The sequence below is a fragment of the Erpetoichthys calabaricus genome, chromosome 6 (genome assembly GCF_900747795.2).
Source record: "Erpetoichthys calabaricus chromosome 6, fErpCal1.3, whole genome shotgun sequence".
NCBI classification, from domain to species: domain Eukaryota; kingdom Metazoa; phylum Chordata; class Cladistia; order Polypteriformes; family Polypteridae; genus Erpetoichthys; species Erpetoichthys calabaricus.
In genome coordinates, this window is record NC_041399.2 from 83439553 (window position 1) to 83463126 (window position 23574).

The window sequence follows — 23574 nt, forward strand, 5'->3', positions numbered from 1 at the left end:
GGTAATTGTATGAGAATGAATAATACCTGTATGTAATTTTTGCAATCTAAACTTTCCTTATAACTTATACTCATGATTCCTGCATTATACCCATTAGCTATTAGCTATAAAGTGTTGTTTCCTTTTTGTGATATTGAACAAGAAAATGTTCCCAATGTAGTTGTAGTAAATGTATTGGTGCCTTATGGTACAAGGACCTCCATTCCTCTATCTGTGCTGCACACAGTCTAGCTACAAGACCTCCCAGCCGACTCTGAATTCTGGTTATTTGTACATAAACTGTCAACACTTCCTCTGCTTAGAGGGATGCTGCCCTCTGCTGGTTACAGACTGCTAATTCAAACTACACCACGGATTCATCTCATTAACTTGGTCCTAACTATTCTAATAATGCTGCTAAAGAGCAGGTTCACCTGTCTTTCTAGGGTAACCCTTACCTAGCTAGTTAAACTGTTATAATAACAATTTAAGGGTTATTTATTTCCAAAAAAAGAATTGTGAAGATTTTCCTTAAATGGAACGATAGACAGTTAGCATTGCTGACTCACAGCTACAGAGACATGCATTATATTCCATATTTAGCAATTGCTTATACAGTATATATATATTGTAAGCTCTCACATACAGTCATATCAGACATTTATCAATTGCACCACGGGTAAAAAGCAACACATACTAGATTTGACTGTGTCATCATCTGTTCAACAAATATACGCCAACATGTGGAGTCATGATTAGACTGACTCAATTTTAAGACCTGATAATGTATAGTTGTTTCCTGATATTCTGTTGTCTACAACTTCTTCTAGCATAACGCATTAAGCAATCAACTTGCCCTGGTCCACTCTTCCATTCCTGTCTCCCTGACTCTTATTGGACTCATTGAATTTAATCTGCTCCATCACATTATTTCATTCTCTTCTTCCCTTTTCCTAACTGAATTGAAAGATACATCTCACAACTTTTGTCATCTCATCATTTATGGTGTTCTGACCTGAGGAAGGGTTGAGAGACACCTGTATTCTTGTCTGGGCGGGATCCTCACAATTCAGTCTTTCATAATGAGCCCTTTAGAATATGCACTTGCTCCTTTAACTTTCCTCCCTAAGCCATATTTATGATGGCTTGGGGATAGAAATGCTATAGCCACTGCAGTCCAGGTTGATCTGTGTCTCCCTTTACAGTACCTTAAGGTGAGATCAGTCATCAGCACTTCCCTACTATATCCTCAACTACTTCTCTTGATCCTTATAAAGAGTCAGTTTCTGCCCTTTATTCAATTCTTTGCAAAACCTCTTACTGTTATACTCAACTTGAAAGCATGATACCTCATTCTGCTCCCCTCTGTCCTGGAGTATTATTTTTTAAAATACCCCCCCCCCCCCCCATCAAAAAAATCTAAGTCACAAAAAAATCTCATTAAAATGTGTATTTTGTTTATGCATCAGATTCTGCAAGTATCACACTATGGATCTGACTACTATCCTTTTCTACCACACATGCCCTTTCAATGCCCCAGATACCTTCTTATACAGATTTTGAAACTGAATCCCTTTCCCCCTTCTTTTACTTCTTGATTATTTTCTCAGTACTTTCTGTCAACATCTATGTTTCACTTCTATCCAACTCAGACTTTTCTCCTCAGGCTGCAATGCTGCCAGCTTTGCTCTAGTTTCCATTTAGACATTTTCTGCATCCCCTGCTCCTAATTTTTAGAAGAATTCTTACTATAGTCCAGTCCATCTTGAAATCTTCATGATGCAGACTACCAGTCCATTCAGCTCCAACATGAGAGACTGTCTGTCTGCAGTACAGCTGGTTACGGACCATGTGGATGGCAATCTAAGATGTGTACCTTTCCTCCCCCTTTTGGCCTGTTATTTTCTTATAGCCCTTTGCTTACTTGCAAGATGGCTAGGGTACCTCCCTCTCTAGTGGCTATTCTAACACCTTTTCCCAAACAGTCCTCACAGGGATGAAGTGTGTGTGTGCTTTGTGACTGTACTTTTTTATCTGTTTGAATCTGAGACTGATGAAACCTGCATTTCTTGCCTTTAATAATAAAAAAAATCTTATCACTAAAAATTCACCTTATATGTAAATCCATAGAACAGAAAAGGGTGTACCTGCTTTTTCACAAGACTATATATTTCAAAAACACTCATGCTAGGTTAAATAGTCACTGAATATTGGCCTGGAATCAGTGAGTCTGTGTGTGCAAGTGTGTTTTGGATAGGTTCCTGTGAGGGACTGACATCCCATCTGGGGTCAATGCCTGTTTTATGGCCAGGATAAACAAGATGAGAAAACAGATGAATGTAAAGGGAAACAGTTTAGTCCTGTGTGTTGAGAGGTTCACATGAAATATGGAGTAACTGTGTTCATCATAAATCACTGAAGAATCACTCAGTTAAAACACGTGTCTTTTAATCTTGGTGGATAGTCCTAGTCAGTTTTGTTTTTTTATCTTCACAGATAACCAGGCAGGAGAAAAATCTGAAAACACCAACAATGAACTCTCAGGGTTCAAATCCAAGATTCAAACCTTACAGCAGCAGCTTAGTGATGTAGCTGAGAAGGCAACACTGAATAAGGCCACTCTAGATAAACTTCAATATGCTGGCCAGTCAATGGAGAACAGTCATAGTTCCTTACAAACTCTACTAGACAGTAACACTAACATGATTAAAACTGTCAACCGCACCCTACTCACCTACAGCAGCTACATTAACAACTTGCAAGAAGACACATCAAGACTGCAGACAGATCTACAAGGTGAGGTACAGGTTCAGAGCCAAGCCATTGTAAATATCAATAGCCTCAATTTGACACAAGCTCAACAACGGAACCTCATCAGTGTTCTTCAGAAATCCGTTGATGACACTAGTCAGGCAATTCAAAAAATAAAGAATGACTTCCAGAGTCTTCAGCAGACAGTCTTGCTGGCAAGAAAAGAAACAGATTGGCTCAAAGAGAAGGTACAGAACCTGCAGGTGTTGGCCGGCAACAACTCGGCCTTGGCCAAAGCAAACAATGACACTCTTGAGGACATGAATATTCAGCTGAGCACACTTAGTAACCAGATGAGTAACATGTCTGTTATGACAGATACCCATGATCAAAGCTTACACCAGCTCCTTGAACACCAGAGAGACTATGACAACAGGACTGCAAGCAAGTTTGACCAGTTTGAACAGAGAATGGATGTTGCTGAAAGGGATATTGACAGCATCATCAGCAACATCAGCTACACCGCTCAGCATCTTCGGTCTCTCACCATTAATCTCAATGATGTCAGAACCTATTGCAGTGGCACTCTTAGTAAACATGCTGATGACCTCCTTAATTTGAACAGCTCACTTGTGGACATCCGTGTGGACACTACAGGACTCAGAGTGCAGCAGGATGTCTTGAGGTCACGACTAGACATTGAGGTTGCTAATCTTTCCATGATCATGGAGGAGATGAAACTTGTGGACACCAAGCATTTACAACTGATTACAAATTTTACTATATTACAAGGTGAGTTTCCTTGTGTATGTTCATAAAAATGCTTGTAAAAAATGTTTGTGTCATCTTACCTTTAAACTCTTACAGGGCATTGTTATGTTCTAAGCTGGAAGAGTATATGAATATGAAAATATTATTTAAAAAATGGTGGCATGCTGGCGCAGTGGTAGCGCTGCTGCCTCGCAGTAAGGAGACCTGGGTTCGTTTCCCGGGTCCTCCATGCGTGGTGTTTGCATGTTGTCTGCGTGGGTTTCCTCCCACAGTCCAAAGACATGCAGGTTAGGTGGATTGGCAATTCTAAATTGGCCCAGGTGTGTGCTTGGTGTGTGTGTGTGTGTGTCCTGCAGTGGGATGGTGCCCTTGCCGGGATTGGTTCCTGCCTTGAGCCCTGTGTTGGCTGGGATTGGCTCCAGCAGACCCCCGTGACCCTGTGTTCGGATTCAGCGGGTTGGAAAATGGATGGATGGGTATTTAAAAAACACATTTTTATCAGTTCCTGTCAGCTGTTGTAGTTTAATTAGTTTGTTGTCACACATCAAAGCATAGTGAAAGTCATGTTGGAAAACACGATTTATCACTATTCAGTGATTTAATTTTTTCTTTATTCTGTTTTAGTGTATTGGCAAAAGCAGGATATCATCTGATTAACCTGGAATACTCTCAGTTAACACACCAGATACCTGCATTTTTATCTTGTCATTTGCAGCTGAGCCAAGTAATGTATTAGTGATACAAGTTAAGCTACAATCATGTAAAAAGATAAGTACACCCCATGAAATGTTTTTTTTTTTCTTTTTTAACATACACTATGTGGACATATCAAGATTTGATCTTCATTTAAACAGTATCTATAGGTGATATAACAAACATCATGCCAAATTTACATTTTGTATTTCATTGTATAATTTGAATAAACATAAATGCAAATTGTAGATATGGAAAAAGTAAACACATCCCTACATTTTTATTATTTCATATACCTAAAATTACAATCAGGTGCACCAAATCAGGTGAAAATGATTGCCACATCATCTTGCAGGAACCTGTCTAAACCTCAGACATTATGTTTGATTGGTTCTTTCTTGTTGAAGTGTGTGCTATCACCATGCTCAGATCAAAACACCTCTCTGATGCCTTCAAAAGGAATGTTATTGATGCCTATGAGTCTGAGAAGGGATTTTAAAAGATCTCTGGAAAGTAGGAAATCAACCATTACACTGTCCAGGGGCCTCATGCATAATGCCGTGCGTAGAATTCGCACTATAACATGATGTAAGCACAAAAGCCGAAATGTACTTACGCAAAAAAAATCCAGATGCATAAATCTGTGCGTTCGCCAACTTCCACATTCTTCCGCTACATAAATCCCGGTCAGCCTGCTGCCCCACCCCAACTCCTCCCAGAATTACACCTCTTTGAATATGCAAATCAATATAAATAGCCCTTAAGTTCAGTGTTCTGTGAAAAGGCAATGGCAAAAGTATGAGGAAAAATAGAAGAATTTCAGCGAATACCAAGTGGAGGCAAAGAAAAATGTACTATTTGTTGGTTTAAACAGTGATATAAACAACAAAAGGAAACTGATTGAGTGACATAGCGTGTCAGAGAAACTCGAAAGCTCAAGTTCACAAAGTCGCACAGTGCCCGAAATGTTGTCAGATATCAAAGTCGCCGTGAAAAGGCAAGTCATAGCCCACCGTCTGAGTGTCATATGAAAGCTTATTAGGGTACAGAGAAAAAAAAGGCACACAGTGTGAAAAAAGCACAAAATGTCAACTTTAATCTTGAAAATTCCACTTTAATCACGTAGTTTATTTTGTCATTAAAGTAGAACATCATAAACTTCATCTTAAAATCGCTTTAATTTACTAGTTTCTCAAATCCCATCGTAACTAAAGTAGCACGTTAAATGCTTTGTTTTGTATTTGATCTTCTATGTGCTCTGTGTGCGTGAATCACTACGTGCTTCCGGGCTTTGTCTTCCTCCGACAGGACACAGAATCCATTACATTCGGAATATTACAGCTCTCTGAATAATTTAAATACTGAGAAGTATACGTGATATCATTTTCACGATGATAGGAGATAAAGCATGTTATTAAACATGGGAATATGGTGGCGCAGTGATTGTTCATGTCTTACGCAAGATGCTTGATGCACCATGCGCGACCTTCGATGAAATGCTTTATTACAGAAGTACTGTCTTTTTTCAAACGTACTAACCCCCAATTCCTGTCCTTACTTTTCTTCCTCCAAATACCCAGTCGCCACACAATCAGCTCTGTAATAGACATTAAGCCATCTATAAGCTTAGAACGGCGATTCTTCAAAACTTTTAAGGAACACTGAAATATATTTGTAATGTTTAATTATTCTATCCATCTATCCTTCCAGTGTCGCGCCAGCCACAGCAAGAATACAGCGCGAGGTAGGAACAAACCATGAACGAAGCTCAAGCTCACTAGCACTGCGGCACCATGTAGTTAAAGTTTTATCTGTATAATAAATATTTTTTGCTGCATTTCATCTTAAAAATGATATTGTCATCATATTAACTCACTGTAAACTTGCAAGTACAAACAGTTCTACAAGGAGCACTTGATGGACTGATTGAGTGCATGTATAGTTCTTGGGATGAAACTGTTTGTGAACTGCGAGGGCCGAACAGGAAAGGCTCTGAAGCGTTGGTCGGATGAGACCAGTTCAAATAGCGAATGGTTGAGGCAGCATGTGCTTGATGCTGTATATCGATAATTCTCTTTACAATCAGCTCCTTTACAGCTGTGAATCACTCTCAGATACTGTGATATAAATACTCCGAGAGAGGAATATGGAAAAAGATGATCCGATGTGGCAACCCCTAATGGGAGCAGCTGAAAGAAGAAGAAGAAGGTGCAGTGAGAGTAACAACGCTAAAGCAGCTATTGTATTTAGAATAGTTTGACCATTCTGTGGACCATTTTATTGTTACAGTTTAATTACAATCAGATGCCTTAAACAAATAAACAATATGCGGTTAATTTTAGTGTATTTATAAAGCCGCGGCAGGGATGTGGATCTGAAAAAGAAAGGGAAACCATACAGGAACAGTAGCACTGCTTTGACGCTGGGTACCGCCAGTCTGCAAAACCAAGTGCAGAATTAGCGTACAACAGGGTATGAGCTACCGTGGAAATGTGCGTGGCTTTACGCCAAGTTTAGGTTTTATACATTGTGATTTGAACGTGGAAACGTTCTTATGCAACATTTCTGTGTGTACACATCATTTATACATGAGGCCCCAGGTGATCACCTATAAGTAGAGAAGATGTCAAATGACTGCTAGCTTGTATAGGCAATGCCACCCAAACGAATTCAGCCCCAAAGCAGAAGAAAATATGCTGAAAAAAGTCTGAGGACCCAAGACTGTTGATTTCAAAGTGTACTATTAGAACTAGGCTGCATATATTAGGTCTACATGAGAGGTGTGCAAGGAGAAAACCTTTGCTGCCCAGAAAGAACATCAGGGCAAGACTAAAGTTTGCACATAAACAGGCAAAGACCATGACTTCTGTAACAATGTGCTTCAGTCAGGTTAGGCAAAGATAGAGATATTTGGCGACAATACCAGAAGACATGTTAGGTGGAAATCAGTGAGCATTTGACCAGAATAACCTGATATCAACTGTAAAGCATGGCGGTGAAAATGTTATGATTTGGAGCCGCTATACTGCATTAGGGCCTGGGCCAGGGATTATCATATAATCCACTATTAATTCTTCATTGTACCAGAGGGTTCATGAGGATAATGTGAGACCAGTCCACCTGGGAGTAGATGAAAAAAAGAAAAGAAGGGTTCTGGAATGGCCCAGTAAAATCCTGAATTTGAATTATATCAGGATGCTCTGGGAGAATATTAAATGTACTGTGCATATAAGACACCCCTCAAACTTCGCACAGCTGAAAAAATTCTGCAAGGAGGAATGGGAAAAACTTTCTTCCAGTCAAAGTCAGAAACTGGCAGACCATTACAGAAAACACCCACTTGAGAGGCAATACCAGGTATTAGAGCCAAGGGTGGATTTACTTTTTCCATAGATGAAACTGACACGCCTGTTCATTGTTTTGTTGAAAAAAATATTTAAAACATTTTATTGTTTTTTTCAATTACGTCACCTTTACCTAAAGATACTGTTTAAATGAAGCTCAAATTTATGTTAAAAAAGAAAAAACATTTCATGGGATGTACATCCTTTTTCACATAACTGATATCTGCTATAAAATGACAGTATTAGTTATTCCTATTGTTCCTAAATTTTGATATGAAATTATCCTGTGTATTATGAGGCATATTATTATAACTACACTTTTGCTCCTCAAACCTGAAAGCTTTTCTTAGTTTGCTTTTTTTCTTTAAGGCGTTGCCATATCTGCCCCAAAATATGCAGTTTCAAAATATATGTGAATAGTTTTAGTTTTTGATAATGATATGGCCCTTCGTTAGTGAATGAGTAGCATCTTTCCAATCCTAAAAAAGTCTTAGATCAACTGAATTTGTAATGGAAAGCAAATATTGTTCAGATTTAAAATATCGTAATCCTAGAAAAGACAAGCATAATATAACATATCATGTCTTTGTTTTTTGTGGATTATACATCTAGTTTAGGCATTTTTCCATTATATTCTGACATAACACATTGTTTATACAATCATTCTAAAATCTACTTATTCCTGGTCAAGGTCACAAGGAGCAAGGTTATGCCAGCAGTATCAGTGATAAGAAAGGGAGCAACTATGCACATGTTGCCAGTCCATCACAGGGCACACTTACTGACACAGCCACACTCCAGTTTACAGTTGGCATATAGCAGGAAAACCAGAAGAAAAAAACACACAGACAAGAGAAGAATGTGTAGACTACATGTAAACCGTGGTCAGACATAGGATTGAAACCTAGAATATTGGGTCCATCAGGTAGCACTACTGACCACTGCAGTATAATTCCTTCCTTTTATGTACACATTGGCTCCTTTTAATTTAATTGAATTTTAAAGAGCATTATGCTTTAAAACATGGATGTGGAGGACACGTCTGGCACACCTAGCATGTAAATCCTGCAATTCTAGTTATCTACTCAAAGAAGCAACATTTACAATAAGTCAGATAAAGTAGAATGTTGGCTTATTATTAGTAAGTGTGAGCGTCTGTCTGCTTGCAGCTCCTCATGGAGGGCATTCCAACAGAGGTTAATTCATCCTTTGCACCCGGTACTGCCAGGGCTGGCTCTGACAGTCTGTGCACTCTGTAGTCAGTCATCCATTCACTTATTACAGCTTGGATGGATGGCTGAAAAAATGCTAAGTTTAGCCATGTATACTTTTTAGTTTTCTGACTGAAATAAGTTTTTGATAATAATAATATAACTTCACTCGTGAAAATTGACTGCTTGGATTGAATTAAAAAGAAGAGCACAACTAAGCAGATTTGTAATCATCAGTTAAATTTAGTATATTTCTATGTTTGATAATTTTTCAGAGCTGCTCTAAACAAACAAGAAGTGGTTGTGAAAGGGGAGATCATATTTCTTGCATATTGTCATTATTTTTAGATGGAAACTCATTTTAAATTAGTTTAAATAATATAACACTTTCAAATCCACTTAATCCAGTTCAGGTTTGTGGTGCTTTGCATTCCTTCACCAGCAGCTCTGGGTTACAAGGCAGGAACCAGGCCTGAAAGGGGTGCCAGTCTATTGCAGGGCCCCCTCAATCACACACCCACATTAATAGTGGGCCAATTTAGAACCTCCACTTAACTTGACACATATCTTTATGAAATACCAAGGTTAAAACCCACGCAGACATGGGGATAATGCATGGAGAATGTGAGAGAGCTCCACACTGAACAAGGCCAGGCATGACACTCACACCCAAGATGCTAAATTGATGAGACGGAAGCATTAAGCCCTGCATCCCCATGCTGCCCATACCTCATGTTGCTCATATAGAGTAAATAGTGTGAGTTATAACACAAGCCCAAAATGTATTGGAATTAAATCAAATTTACTGTCTTTTTAAATCAAAGACTTTGGAGTGAAGTGAAGTACCCAGTTTTTCTTTTGGGTGAGTGCTTCTGTGAATAACGTTCCAAGGTTTCAACTAGAAAATATTGTTGGGTCAATAAAATAAATTTAAAAAGTAATACACAAGTCATGAGTACACTCAATCCATCAAAGCTCTCCACCATTATGAATAATCAGACATCTCTTGGAACTCTGTTGAATTGCATTGTGTCCCAGACTCCTTCACTGAAGTGGCCCTCCATTTATTATGGCATACTGTGGATAAATGTGGTAAGCTTCTTTGAGTCCCACTGTGCATTATTCTAAACTTTAAACCAATAGATTTTGTGAAACTTCTTAGACTCATAATGAAAATAGTCATTTTTTAATAAAATTTGTGCTAGCTGCACATAATAATCCCGTACATTTACTTAATGGTTTATTTTTCCCTTAAAACACAGTGCCCAATCTCGGATAGAGAAATAGGGCTGTCTACTTGAAAATATACTTGAGAGATAAAGTTCATCATTTCACTTGCTTTTGTGGTTAATTTGATTTTTTTTAGCATTTAATCATGAGAGAAAGGGTACAGTGGTTAAATCATGTAGTAACCTTATGCCTGAGTGAATGCTGAACATCTAGAATTTATACAGAAATAAACAAACTTTCTTTAGAATAAATCCTCCAAGTATTAACATTCCAAATTAATTGGGTGCCTACTGCATGCAAGTGCCAGGATAGCAGTAATCTGCCACAGGTGCCACACTCCCATTTGTCATTGCAACAACTCCCTTTTGTTGCTTGGAACATCATAACAATGTTCTATTTTAGACATCACAGTTGAGTAATTATATTTCACACCAACTGATAGCTCTTGTTTTTTATTATCCCTCAAACAAAATGTTTATTTTTATCATCTAATACAAACCTAGGCAAAATTAAAAAACATCACAGACAACTACTTGCTATTTTTGCATAACAGCAAGCTCTTCTTTTTGGACCTCTCTTTAACACATCACATTCTTTGTTTTTATTTTAATACTAGTAGTATACGCCGCATAATTATTTATTGATGGGTGAACACTTCCTGAAAGACACAGTTGTCCAAATGGGGTGGGTTTGAGGATACGACTGTGAGTGACTGAAAAGATGGAACTCTGGAGAGAGCAACATACAATTGTCCGTGACTGAAAACTGGTTTTGGCAGATACAGGCATATCTTTTTGAAATTTGGCCCTGTGTCTTATTAATTGTCATTGCAAAGGCTAATCTAACAGGAAATTGTCTAAGTGTAAAAGTAAAAGGCAAATTTGAATCTGATGTGGTCAGGGAAATCCGGGGAATAAGAACAGTTTGTGAGGTAGCAGCTGCGATAGTTTTACATTCCAGTACATTATAGTGAATGCTGGTAACAGTCAGTCTAGTGCCTTTACAGAGACTTCTTGCTGGCATGAGGTTTGTCAGAAGCATGACGACTGAACCAACTTTAATTTTGAGTTTATGTGGAGGCATGCCAGTGGGAGTAAGACTGCTAAGAAATTCTTCAGGGAATGAAGGACGTTCTCAGAAGTGAATGGTGATATTAGCTGAAAGTATTTGGGACATCGCCACAATTTCTGTCTCGCCACCATAAACTCTGGAAGTATTCATGTAATCAGCGTATTGTTGAGCAGACTGTATGACTATGCTTCCGTGACTAAGAACAACAGTCAGCACGTCGCCAAAGTTATCGCAATGTTGGCAAACAAAGGTTACAGCCATGTTGCGATGTTCGAGAGCAACAGCTTCGTCGATGACATTTCTCTAGAAATATCCGACTGATAGAAAGAAACAGTTACCTGATGCAGGAATTTATATAACCTTGAAAGAAGAGTTTTTTCCATGAAATACATGTGAAGCGGTGGCCATGTTAGGAAAATGAACAGTCAATGTGGCTCAGAGATGCATGTGGACTGTAGCACAGACCAAAGTGACTCAGGATGTGTTTGGTGAGGAGTTGGGGGCGGGCATATGAGCAGGCAGTGCGCATGCCTTGAGATCGAGGGTGGACGCGGGAGGAGGGTTAGAGTTGGCAGGCGGGGCTCTGTCGTGCGTATCCCATGACGCGGGAGGAGGGTTAGAGTTGGCGGGCGGGGCTCTGTCATGCGTACCCCATGGTCTTAGAATTGGTGGGTGGGTCTCTGTCTTGCATACACCATGCACACTGCCTGCTCATGCCTCGAGAGTGAGGGTGGACGCAGGAGGAGGGTTAGAGTTGGTGGGTGGGGCTCTTTCTTGCGTGCATGAGGCGATTTGGTCTTTTATATATATGAATAATGTAATATAATTTCTGATTACTTTAGCTTTTGTTTGGTGTTCATTAGGCAGTGTTTGTTATTCTCTTTTACCAAGGTTTTAACTCCCTTACGTCCTTGAGTACAGGCTTGATCTGTAGGGCATATCCAAAATATTTTTGAGTTCTTCCTGGAGCAACATCAAGTGTAGTTCTAAAGAAGAAAAAAAATAAAGTTTAAGAAATTCAATCCTATGCTATATGGATGATGAAAACGGGACAGGCATATTGCTATGTTGCTTTTGTATTACAAATAAGGATAAGAACTAATTCATGTCAGTTTTCTGTCAAATGTGAATGTTTGCCTTGCTGAAGGAATCAGCTAACAGGAAACAGGATCTATACATTTCAGTTCTTAATGTGTTGACTATACTATACTTGGCCAAAAAAAATCTTGAAAATATATGAAGGTGTACAGGCAGCAACCATTACTTAATGTAATGAATTATTATTGTTATTATTACTTTTCCTTTAAATTAGCACACAAACTTGTACACTACTGTCTCTCTATGACAGCAAAGCCATATTGTAATAAGCCCAAATTTTGATGAATGATCCAACTTCAGATTTTTTTTAATTTAACTGAAGAAAATTTTACATTCTATCTATCTATCTATCTATCTATCTATCTATCTATCTATCTATCTATCTATCTATCTATCTATCTATCTATCTATCTATCTATCTATCTATCTATCTATCTATCTATCTATCTATCTATCTATCTATCACACTACAGTAGACGGGTGTTTATTCACAGCTGGTCCATTTCTTGCTGCCAGGATAAGTTCTGGTCCCTGTGACCCTTAAATTGATTATGCAGATTTGAGAATGGTATTCAACTTACACGTAATCATTCAAAGTTCACTCATAATCATTCCTCATTTTTATTACCTTCATCAGGCATAATTGTTTCATCATTAGACTCCTTTTAAGAAGAGCTTGTCATTATTTTCTTTCTTAGAAAAGAATATTTATAATATGTCACTTGCTTTGCAGGTCCACCTGGACCAAGGGGATCCAAAGGTGAAAAAGGTCCTCAGGGCCCTGTCGGAGCACCTGGGCAAAAAGGAGATAGAGGGGACAAGGGCGATGCAGGACCACCTGGTTCCAGGGGAGAAAAAGGTTCTTCTGGACCAGCTGGTCCTCAAGGGAATCCAGGTGAACCAGGACCCAGAGGAAGTCCAGGATCAAAGGGTTCTAAAGGTTCTCCTGGGAGACCAGGTATACCAGGGCCAAGGGGTGACCCAGGTCCTGCTGGCCTTCCTGGAAGAGATGGCGTACCTGGACCAGCTGGACCACCAGGGCCTACAGGAGTGCGAGGCATCATTGGAGCCCCAGGATCTCCTGGACCCAAAGGAGCAGAAGGCCCTCCTGGACCTCCTGGCCCTCCTGGTCCTCCAGGCCCTCCAGGAAATTCTGAAAATCCTGTAAATCAGGGAGGACCAATGGCACTAAAGAGTGAGTCCCCAACCTCAACCACTAAAACAAACGGTATGTATAATAACTGCAGGTAGTTATATTTCTTTAGGTTTATTTGCTATAGCAATAATTAAACATGCATGCTAAAGATGTGTCCACTTATTTCCATTTGTTCCAGTTTAAGTCACACATCATGCTATTCTAAACATTTACTAAAGAATATAATAAAATGTGGACAAAATAAAGTTATTATCTGACCAGTGAAAGTGCAGATGATCAGGTGTCAAAAATTTTTTTAAAAATTAAAAAGTAAAACATAACTTATGCATGAGCCCTGGTTTAATTACCCGCTAGGTTGCTTGCTGTGTAGAGTATGAATGTTCTTCTCTCCATATCATGTTTGGCTTCCTTCACATTTATAGAAAATATAAACATCAAGTACATTTGCATGTGTTATGTGTTTAAATTTAGGTTTACTTTATTATTTAATGTCTAAGTACTTCAGATAGATACAGGGAAAAGGCACTGTTACTGTAAAGTGCAATTTTAACCCAAGGTTTTCTAAAACTGCATAATATTAGAGTACACATTTTTAAATAAGTTTCCATTATTGAAGTGTATCCATCAGATCATTTTGTGTAGGACTGGAAAATAAATGGCAGAAAGTATTTACAATAAGGTTCCTCCAGAGCTATACAATATCCATTGATCAGGGTGAACACTATACCCCTCCTAAAATGATAACAATTACATCTATTTAAATAGCACATTTTAAGTCAAAGTGATTACAATAATAATATATATATCAAAAGTGTTACCAAAAACACTAAACAATAATTATTTATATGATGTTATTTAAGACTGTTTGAAGTAGGCTATAAATATTAAGCTTAATTAACAGATACCTTTTCAGATGGCAAGGGTGGAGAAGAAAATAAAAAAACTCCAGTTGGTGAGGACATTGGAGAAAAAAAGTCTCTAGGGGTCTTGAAACCAAACGTCCATCCAGCCCTCATTCATGCAAACATAAATATGGCAGTGATTATTGGTTACAGCATTATAAGAACAACCTTGTGTAGATTTATTTCTTCTTCTTTCATTCTTCCCAGCATCACATGTTCTGAGTTTGGATGTCACAAAGTACCAAATAAAGAAAACCCACCAAAGCAGTGACTGGTGACTAATCTGTAGAACAAATACATTTATGAAAAAAGACTATCACCACCTCACCTCTCCACACTCTGAGCAAGAAAAAAAAATGGAAATATCCAAAACAAGGAATTGTTTTTTTAGTAGTTATTTAAAGTGTTCAAGCTTACTGGCCTGGTGTATCATCAACAATGAAGTATTCCAAATATTTGGTGCAAAAAAAAAAAACACATTACCAGTTCTTTTATGCTTCAGTCTTGGAATAGTAAGTAAATTAGATTATATTATCTAATCTTATTATTACGTATTGTGAGGGATGGCCGGCAGTTTATCCCGGCCAACACCCCCAGGCAGCTTGAGGGAGTCTTCCCTGAGCATAGAGGTGCCCCAAATTCCCGCAGGGCATTATGGACAATGGAGTTCGGATGCACAGCCCTGCTGGATGCCATGGGGGACGCCAAGAGATGCTGCAGGGAGGCACAACTGTTTCTTATTATAGCCCGGAAGTACTACCTCGCCATGGGAATGGAAGAAATGAAGTACTTCCGGGCTGAATAAAAGGAGAGTTTCCCATCTGACCCGGAAGTGCTATGAAATCACATGGACTGAGGGACAGAAGCACTTCCGGGTCAAAGAATATAAAAGGACTGTGGGAAACCCCAGCAGACTGAGCCAGAGTTGGGAGGGAGTGCGACAGAGCTGCTGAGAGGAGTGGAGGATTTGTTAATTGTGATTATTGTTATTGATTTATTTGTGTATAGTGGAGGTGGAGGTGCTTGGTGCACACTTTTGTTACAATAAATTCAATATTGAGAATTTTACCTGGTGTTTGGACGCATTGTCTGCGGGTTTGGAGGTGCGACACCACCCCCTACTGTCATAGTATATAGGGAAATGGTGTTTCTTAAACTATGGAAACTTAAAAACTTTTTAAGCTTAAAATTTGGATTGCCACATGATTGTGTAGTAACACCAGAAAGTCAGGGAGGTCTAAAACATCGAGATTAATCAAAATCTTGACATTTAATTTTTGGATGATTACAATACTTTCCCTTTACTTCGATGCGAGAAAGTAACAAGCACAAATTCTGTGACAAGTGATGTACCATTCTCTTTTTAGTGTATTGTTCATTGAAGCAGTGTGCAAAACAACGATTTAGTGCAATGTACCATAAATGGCACCACCCAGACGCCACCAGATCATACACATTTTCTGTATGATGCAGAAAGGAAGAAATCCGGTAGACTTTATCTGATATTCCCTTTTCCCTTTAAAATGTTCAAATGTCTCTGCAGATTAACTCTTTGAGGGCTGAATATTTTTGTTCCAAAAAACGCACCACCCAAAGCAAGGGTCTCCCATATAAATCAACCTAAAATATCAGCTGCTGGGTACTGCGGTCATCAGTTCACAGTCTCTTGTGGCTCAAGACGCTGACAGGTGGCATGAAGGCTAACAGGAATGCGTGTCACACTGGCTGTCAGGCTGCCTTCACGTGACAAGGGCCGGGGACGGCAGCAGCCATCACGAACACAGCACAACGCACTCTGGTTTGTACCTCGTGTCACTATGAGTGGCGATCTTCATCTACACAACACAAACGTGTTCGGCACCACGAATAGCTGGAGATCAATCAGCGGATGCCGGTACCTCACTTTCGTTTTAGATCTCGATCTCCAGATCACTTGCACCAAAATCAGAGTCCAACGGGTCCGAGTCCAGTTCAGCAATAATATGCAAAATGTTGTCCACGGAGTAGTTTGTTTCATGCATTCGCTTCTATCTCTTGCCAGACTTCAATGCCATTTTTGTAGTTGTTTGCTCTTCACTACACCTGCAAGGGCAGGGAAATCTCGGTCAAACCAACAAAGCTAACTTTCCTTCTAGCAAAGAGAGTCAAACTAAAATGTAACGGCGAGTTTTGTCACAGTTTGCAGCTGCTTACTGCTCTCAACCCCTCCTGCTAACAAAAGTCGACATCCGCCCTGAAAAAAAAACAAAAAAAAAACAAACAAAGAAGTCTAGGAGTTGTGAAAAACATACAGGACAAAGGTGTAGGAGACACGAGAAACATAAAGAATCAAATGAGAACAGAGAGAATACACAAAGTCAAGCACCAGTAAACTGATACTGATAGCTTTAATTCTGTTTACTTAACTTAGTATTTTATATGTGTACAAAGAATTGTACGTACCACCTAAAGGGAATTTAATGTTGTTTGTTCATTTAAAGTATATGTAAATATAAAAAAATTTTGATATAAGAGGTCTAATACATAAATATTTTCAACATAAGCAGAAAACCCCATTTATTAAGTGTTGGCTCTTTCCTTTTTTCCACAGCCACAGAATGCCCTGCACAGTGGATTGGTTTTAGAAGCAAATGTTACTACTTTTCAACAGAAGGACAAATGTTTGAGGAAGCCAAGAAGCTTTGTGGAGAAAAGTCTTCTACAATGGTTATTATCAATGACAAGGAAGAGCAGGTACAGATACATTTTCCCAATATACTCTATATATGTACATACAAAGTAGGTCCTTTTCTATATATTTCTTTAATGGTGCAAAAATAAGATTAAGGCTTTTCATCTGTCTTTCTGATCAGCATTTCTTGGTAATAAATAGGATTCCAGTTATGACCAGGAATTAACTTTTAGGACTGTAGAAATGTCAAGTGGATATGTAGATTTTCAAGGAGCGTATTTTATTATTTTACAACACAATGCCACCTTTTTGTGTTTTGGTGAGCAGTTACTGTTTAAAAAAATTAGTTGTTACACCACTTTGAAAAGACTATCTGAAAGTGATGATGAGGAACATTATTAGCTGCCATTGTTTAACAAAACTTCTATTTTCGTGGGTTGAAAACGCTGGCATTGTATGGATGAAAGGCAAGAAAGAAAACTAATGTCTGTGTTTTTAAACTTTAAAACCACTTTAAACCACTGTACCTATTTATCTATTCAGCAATTTTTAGACACCGTAACTCACTCAAGTTAGGATTATTAACTAGAATTTTTACATAACTGTAGAGCTACATGTCATGAGTACAGATTCCTTTGGTTTAAACCAAGGCAAAAAACAAGCCCTTTACAGTTCAATAAGCAGGCTGTATCAATACACTCTTGAGCAGATTTACCTTTTCCTAGCACTAAGCTCTAAATCTGTTTCACAATTTTAGGTCTGAAGTATTTACTAATCCTAGGTCCATCGTTGACCAATTACTATACCCATGATGTAACTGTTTTAATAAGTGAGACAGAGAAAGAGTGTATGAATCTGTGATGGTGAATGATGCTGATGCTGACTTGTGTCAGCATAGGCTCTGACCCTCCTGTGACCTGAATTGTATAAAATTTGTTTGTGAATATTATGTTATTTATTTTTCTTTAGACTTATTGTTTTGCAGTTCAATGTATTTTTATCCTATATTGCATTTTGGTGTTGCCATTCTGTTCATAAAAGTTTTTTTGTAATAGTATTCACTGTGCAAGGCACTTTGCAAAGTTAAGCTGAATTTGTTAAGGTGACAGTTCTCGATGAGTACAGTCATGTGTTATTCAATCACAAAGAGATACAAGCTCTTCCAAAATTTATTATACAAGTCTTATTAATTACACCAGCTATCGGATACTGTTAACTTGTAAGCACTGTGTTAATTTACATTACATTCTTAAATCTTCTTAATCCAAATTCTTTGCTGCTGGAACCATCCCCATTATTAATGGGCATAAGATAGTCCATCACAGCCCCCAATCCCTCCACATACACACAGAGCTCGTATAGATGCCAGTCAGCTTAATATGTATGGGAGGAAAACCCAGCAGGCAGAGGGAAAACACAAATACTTCTCACAGACAATTTGAACCAAAGTCACATGAACATTGTGCCAAGTGTTAAAATTCATTTCTTGTACAATTTATATTGAGTGCGTAGTATTGGGTTATGTTTTTTAAATATTATTTTACATTTCTTAGAAAAAAATAAATATAAAATTGATCATAATATGCATGGTGGGATCACAAACGAAAACGAAAAACTAAAAACAATTAAAAAGTATAATGGAAGATGGCATACTGGCACAGGAGTTATCAGATCTACAGATTGAGAAGATGTACATTGTAAGCATTCCCATCAATATGTCATAAATAAGGAAAAATCTCAACAGAGTATATTATCTAACAACTAGCATAATTTTTTTTTCAATTCAGTTCAGTTTTGTATAGTGCTCTTCACTGATTGTAGGCACAGAGTGCTGTGACTAGTTCTCAAGTAAAATGTAAATACAGACTTTATCGATTGCTAATTACATAATGAGTAGATATAAAGATTTGTTTCAACAGACAGGGAAACAAAGAAGTTTGAAACTGACTAAACACAGTCAATTGTAACAGAGAAAATCAAAGATATAGTCAGGCACAGACACAGTTGTGAAGACCTACCCTATCTTGCCACCCACCCCTTCTAGGCTTTCCACAATGGAGTCTGTGCTGGGTCCTGTCATATCTCAATAGGATCTTTCTGTACATTTTTTTCCATGGGCAGGAAAACACCTTGGCAGGAGAGCAGTAGCACCAAGTGCCACAGCAGAATACAAAGCAGTGAAACAGAATAATCAGCAGCTCTAATCAGGGTATGCTATACTAAAGTCATGAGTCTTTAGCATGTACTTAAGAGCTGAAACTGAAAGGATGGCTCTTATATAAGCAAGCAGATCATTCCACAGTTTTGGGGCTCAGTAACTAAAAGCTCAACCTCTAACTGTTATTTTGTTAATCCTTGGAATCTTTAGTTGGCTAGCAGGTTGAGATCTTAATATGCCCATTGGTTTGAAAGTAATGAATGTTCAGATAAGTAAACGGGGCCTTGGTCATTTAAGACTTTATACTGTATGTAAGAAGGATTTTTAAATTGACCAAAGGCTTAACTGGAAGTCAGTGTAAGGACTTCAGAGCTGGAATTATTTGTTCTGTTTTTCTAGTCCTTGCAATGATAGTCAATCCTACTAGAAATGAATGCATGAAATAATTTCTCAGTATCCTCCATATTTAGTAAACATGTTAATTTTCCAACAACAATTTGCACACTCATTTAGGAAAACTAAAGTAAACTCATTCGCTCCAATAAATAGAATATCTATTTTATGTGTATTCAGAGATGAGTAACTTTCATCAATCACTCATTTAACACACTGACACAATTAATTAAGGACACCATTAAAGAAACATCATTTGGTCTAAAAGAAAGGTATAGCTGGGTGTCGTCTGTATACGAGTGAAAATGAATGTATCTTTTCTAGTGATAGTTCTCAATGGAAGCATGCAAATTGAGGACAGTAAAGGAAAGAGTTCTGAACCCTTAGGGTACCAAATTCAACTTCTGAGAATAATAATGAATTAGTATCAGCACAATTCTGCAAGTAATGAAATCGATTTGGTAAATATGAACTTGCCTGAGAGCACAATATAATTTTCCAGCTAATGTTATAGAACAGAGCGGGCGTTGGTGTCAAAGGTTGCACTTAAATCTAACAACATACTGTAAATACTGGAGAATTTCCTTCACTAGAGGATATCAGAATGTCATTAAAACTATTCAGCACAGTATGAAAGCCAGACTGGAATTTCTCAATTAAATCAAGTAATTTAGAAAGAAATGATGCATTTGAGATAGCTCTATAATTGTTAAGTGTATGTGGGTCTATCTCTGATTTTTTCAGTAATGTTGAGAGCTGACACTTTTGCGCTTTAGGAACTGTACCAGTCAGTAATAAACTACTGATAATGCTAAGAATGGGTGGTACCAGAACAGCCATTGAGCATTTTATCAGTTCTGATGGGACTGAAGGGACAAGTAGTAGGCTTCATTTTAGAAATTAATGTTATGACATCCTTGTCTGTTATCAAGTTAAACTTACTAAAGTCATGTGGTCAAGGAGAGACAGAGTTTGAAAAATGTTATATTTAGTTTGTGCTGTGATGCTGAAATCTGGTATTTTATATTGTCAATTTTATTGTTTAAGAAGTCCATAAAATCTGCACTGCTAACATCTGCAGGTATTATGCACTGCAGTTCAGAATTCCCATTTGTTAGATTAGCCACTGTTCTAAACAGTTCTCGAGGACTATTACTGTTGCTATTTATTGATCTAGACTAGTAGTCCCAGCAGGCCACAAAGAGAGCTTTTTCATACTTTTAACACTACCTAACACTTTAAATAATATCAAAGCTCAAGCACTCTCATTAAACCAGGATGAGTTTCTATGTGCTTTATTCACTTTTGTTATAAGGAGAGCTGGTGTAACCAAAGCATCTTTTTTCAAAGTCATTACAATTAGATGATCTTAATTCCTTACTCTGTAATTAATAACTAGATCTAATAATTAGATCTAATGTGTGGCTATGGCAATGAGATGGGACATTGACACTCTGACAAAACCCTACTGTACTGTTTATTTATTTCTGAAGCTCAGACATCACCTGAAGGCATTAATTTAGGATACCAGCTGTCAAGGTGCTAAGCCATGAATTCCTGCTAAAATGTTAAGACATTTTGTCTGTCAGGCATTTACAGAAAGAAAGATAGAGTGCCCCACAATAAGGTTAGCTGCAGAATGTGTCAGTTAAAACTTCAAACAGATTGGATAAGAATCACGAAGTTACATGCGCCTGTGTAGCACTCTGCAACAACCATTTTCTTACTTAGTCCTACAATTCTAGCTGTTGACTTTTGTTGAAAACCATTTTTCATTAAGTGGCCAATCCCAGCCTTTAATTCAAGCCATGCTTACGTTATTTCTTTATTTTTTTTTTATTTTACATTTCAAGTACATTATGTCTGAAGCTGGTTCTTGAGAGACAAAGCAACCATTTAATTAGATATTCTACTTCTTGTTCCTGTTAAAATTCCACTGTGGACAGAGATTCAAATTGTATATTTTACTGTTTTAGAGAGCCACCAAAATGTGTCATAGATTAAAACAATTTGTTACCTGAGAATTTTCCTTTATAACTTCTTAGAGTGCTCTGTAAAAGACACACTTAAGGATGAAAAACCAGAGAAGAAACTTGTACTGAGTTTGATGTTTAGCTAATAAATACCATGATATCTGAGTCTTAATGCATAAAAATGATATCTATACATTGATCTATTCAGAATCTTAAATTGACAAAAAATTAAGAAATACTGCAAATGGGCAAGTATTGATATTTTAAACCAAGATAAGCTGTCAATGATAAAAATAAAAAAATAACTTTCTACTTTACAGAAGTTCAACTTGCCCTTGGTCAAATGGTCATCCTCCCAGAGAAGTTCCCAATGCACTACAGTGCAGAAAAATATTTGTTAGAATATAATGAAGCACTTGTTTTAGGTCTGCTAATATATATACCTTCTCCTGAGAAAAATCTCCTTAGGGCATGAAGGTTTAAAACAGCAAAAGCAGATACAGATGCACATGTTTATGTTTTTTGGCATATACTGTAGTTATGTGTGACAGCACTAGCAGTGCATTCTGTAGTTGCATAATTTTGGCAATTTTGGGAATGATATCTGTAATCTAAAATACTCTGACTTAATGTGTTTATTTGTTTTCCTCTTTTTTCCTCAGCAATGGGTAAAAAAACAAGTTTCTGGCAAGGGTTATTTCTGGATAGGTTTAACAGACCAAGAAAAGGAAAATGATTGGAAATGGGTAGATGGAACTACACCAACCTATGTGTAAGTATTTAGAGGTTTTTATAAATACATGAAATGAAACATAAGCCACTATTGTAAAAACGAAGTTAGTTACAAATGTATCTTTTTCCATACATAGTAAATCTTGCATTTAACAATGTTATAAAAGAAGACAAGGTTATGTCATTTAATGTATTATTTTGTGATCCATATGTCATGTAGCCTTATACTAGTGGATGACAAACTGAAGCACTTCAGGAATCAGTTATAATTGATCATCTATACTGCATTAAGATAAAAAGTACAATAAAGTCTTTGCAAATCTGATAATATACTAACATCAAATACAGATGCTCAATGCCAACTGGGTTGGAAGCGGAACTGTAGTTTGATATTTATAAGCTTATGGAGCAGAGGAAATAGAAGATCAGCATTCAATAGACCAAGAAAGCCAAAGCAGTGTGTAAAGCTGGTAAGGATAAGAATGAGAAAAAACAAGCTTGACACAAAAAGGCACTAAAAAGAAAGAACAGGTCTGACATACATATTCCCTCATTTTGAAGGACTGTGGATACTAAGAGCAGCAGGAAAAAACAGAAGCACACTTGTGGTCACAAACAGGCAGGGCTTTGAGAGTATAGTTTACTTCTTCATACTGGCAAAAATGTTTGAAAACTGAAAAGGAACTGTCATTTTCACTCACTGTTGATGACAGCACCACAGAATGGAAAGTAGGTTAGGAATTTAAATTGTAGCAAAAATACATTTTCAAAGGAATACATGTAGTTATAAATAGAACACAAATATATACTGTGTTCCTGAGCAGCATAATAGCACTGGGGTTAGCACTGCAACTTCAAGGATCCAGCATCCTGGCTTCCTGGGTCCTGATCCATAATTATATAAAGCAAGTTTGAGAATAAATGACTACATGTTCCCTTCCCACATTTGAGTTTGTGGACAACACAGTGATTAGTACTGGTGCCTTGGAGCTCTAGGAACTAATGCTCAATTTCTGGCAACACCACTACTTTCTTTATGGAGCCTGAATATTCACCACATATCTGCATAGATATATTCTGATTATGCTGGGATTTTCCAAAATGTGAATTAGGTTAATTTATTTGTACATTTTCTAAATGTGAGTGAGTTTGTCGTAGAATGAAGAGACCTTTTATCTAGGGTTAATTCATGTGTTGCACTCAATGCTGCTAAAAAACAGTCTAGCCTCCCATGACATTTTATTGGATTAAGTGAGTTAAGAAAATTGAAAATAGATGGAAGAATAAAAATTTGCATTCACATACTATATATCTATTTAGCAGACATGTTTATGCAAAACAACCTACAAATCTTTAGTGCAGTAAGTCATAATACTAGGGCGATAATACAAGTACGAGTTAAAGCTACACTATCAGTTATTTGTAATCTGGGTTTAGCACA

General features: G+C 37.6%; 1 protein-coding gene across 1 annotated transcript in view; it reads left to right on the forward strand.

Moving 5' to 3' along the window:
* The window catches only part of colec12 (collectin sub-family member 12), a 209844-nt gene that overhangs the window by 177794 nt on the left and 8476 nt on the right, over nt 1-23574 (forward strand). The window contains exons 5-8 of the mRNA XM_028803778.2: nt 2476-3522; nt 12882-13376; nt 16797-16939; nt 22064-22173. Of these exons, the coding sequence (XP_028659611.1) occupies nt 2476-3522; nt 12882-13376; nt 16797-16939; nt 22064-22173 (1795 nt within the window). The remainder of the gene's footprint in view (nt 1-2475; nt 3523-12881; nt 13377-16796; nt 16940-22063; nt 22174-23574) is intronic.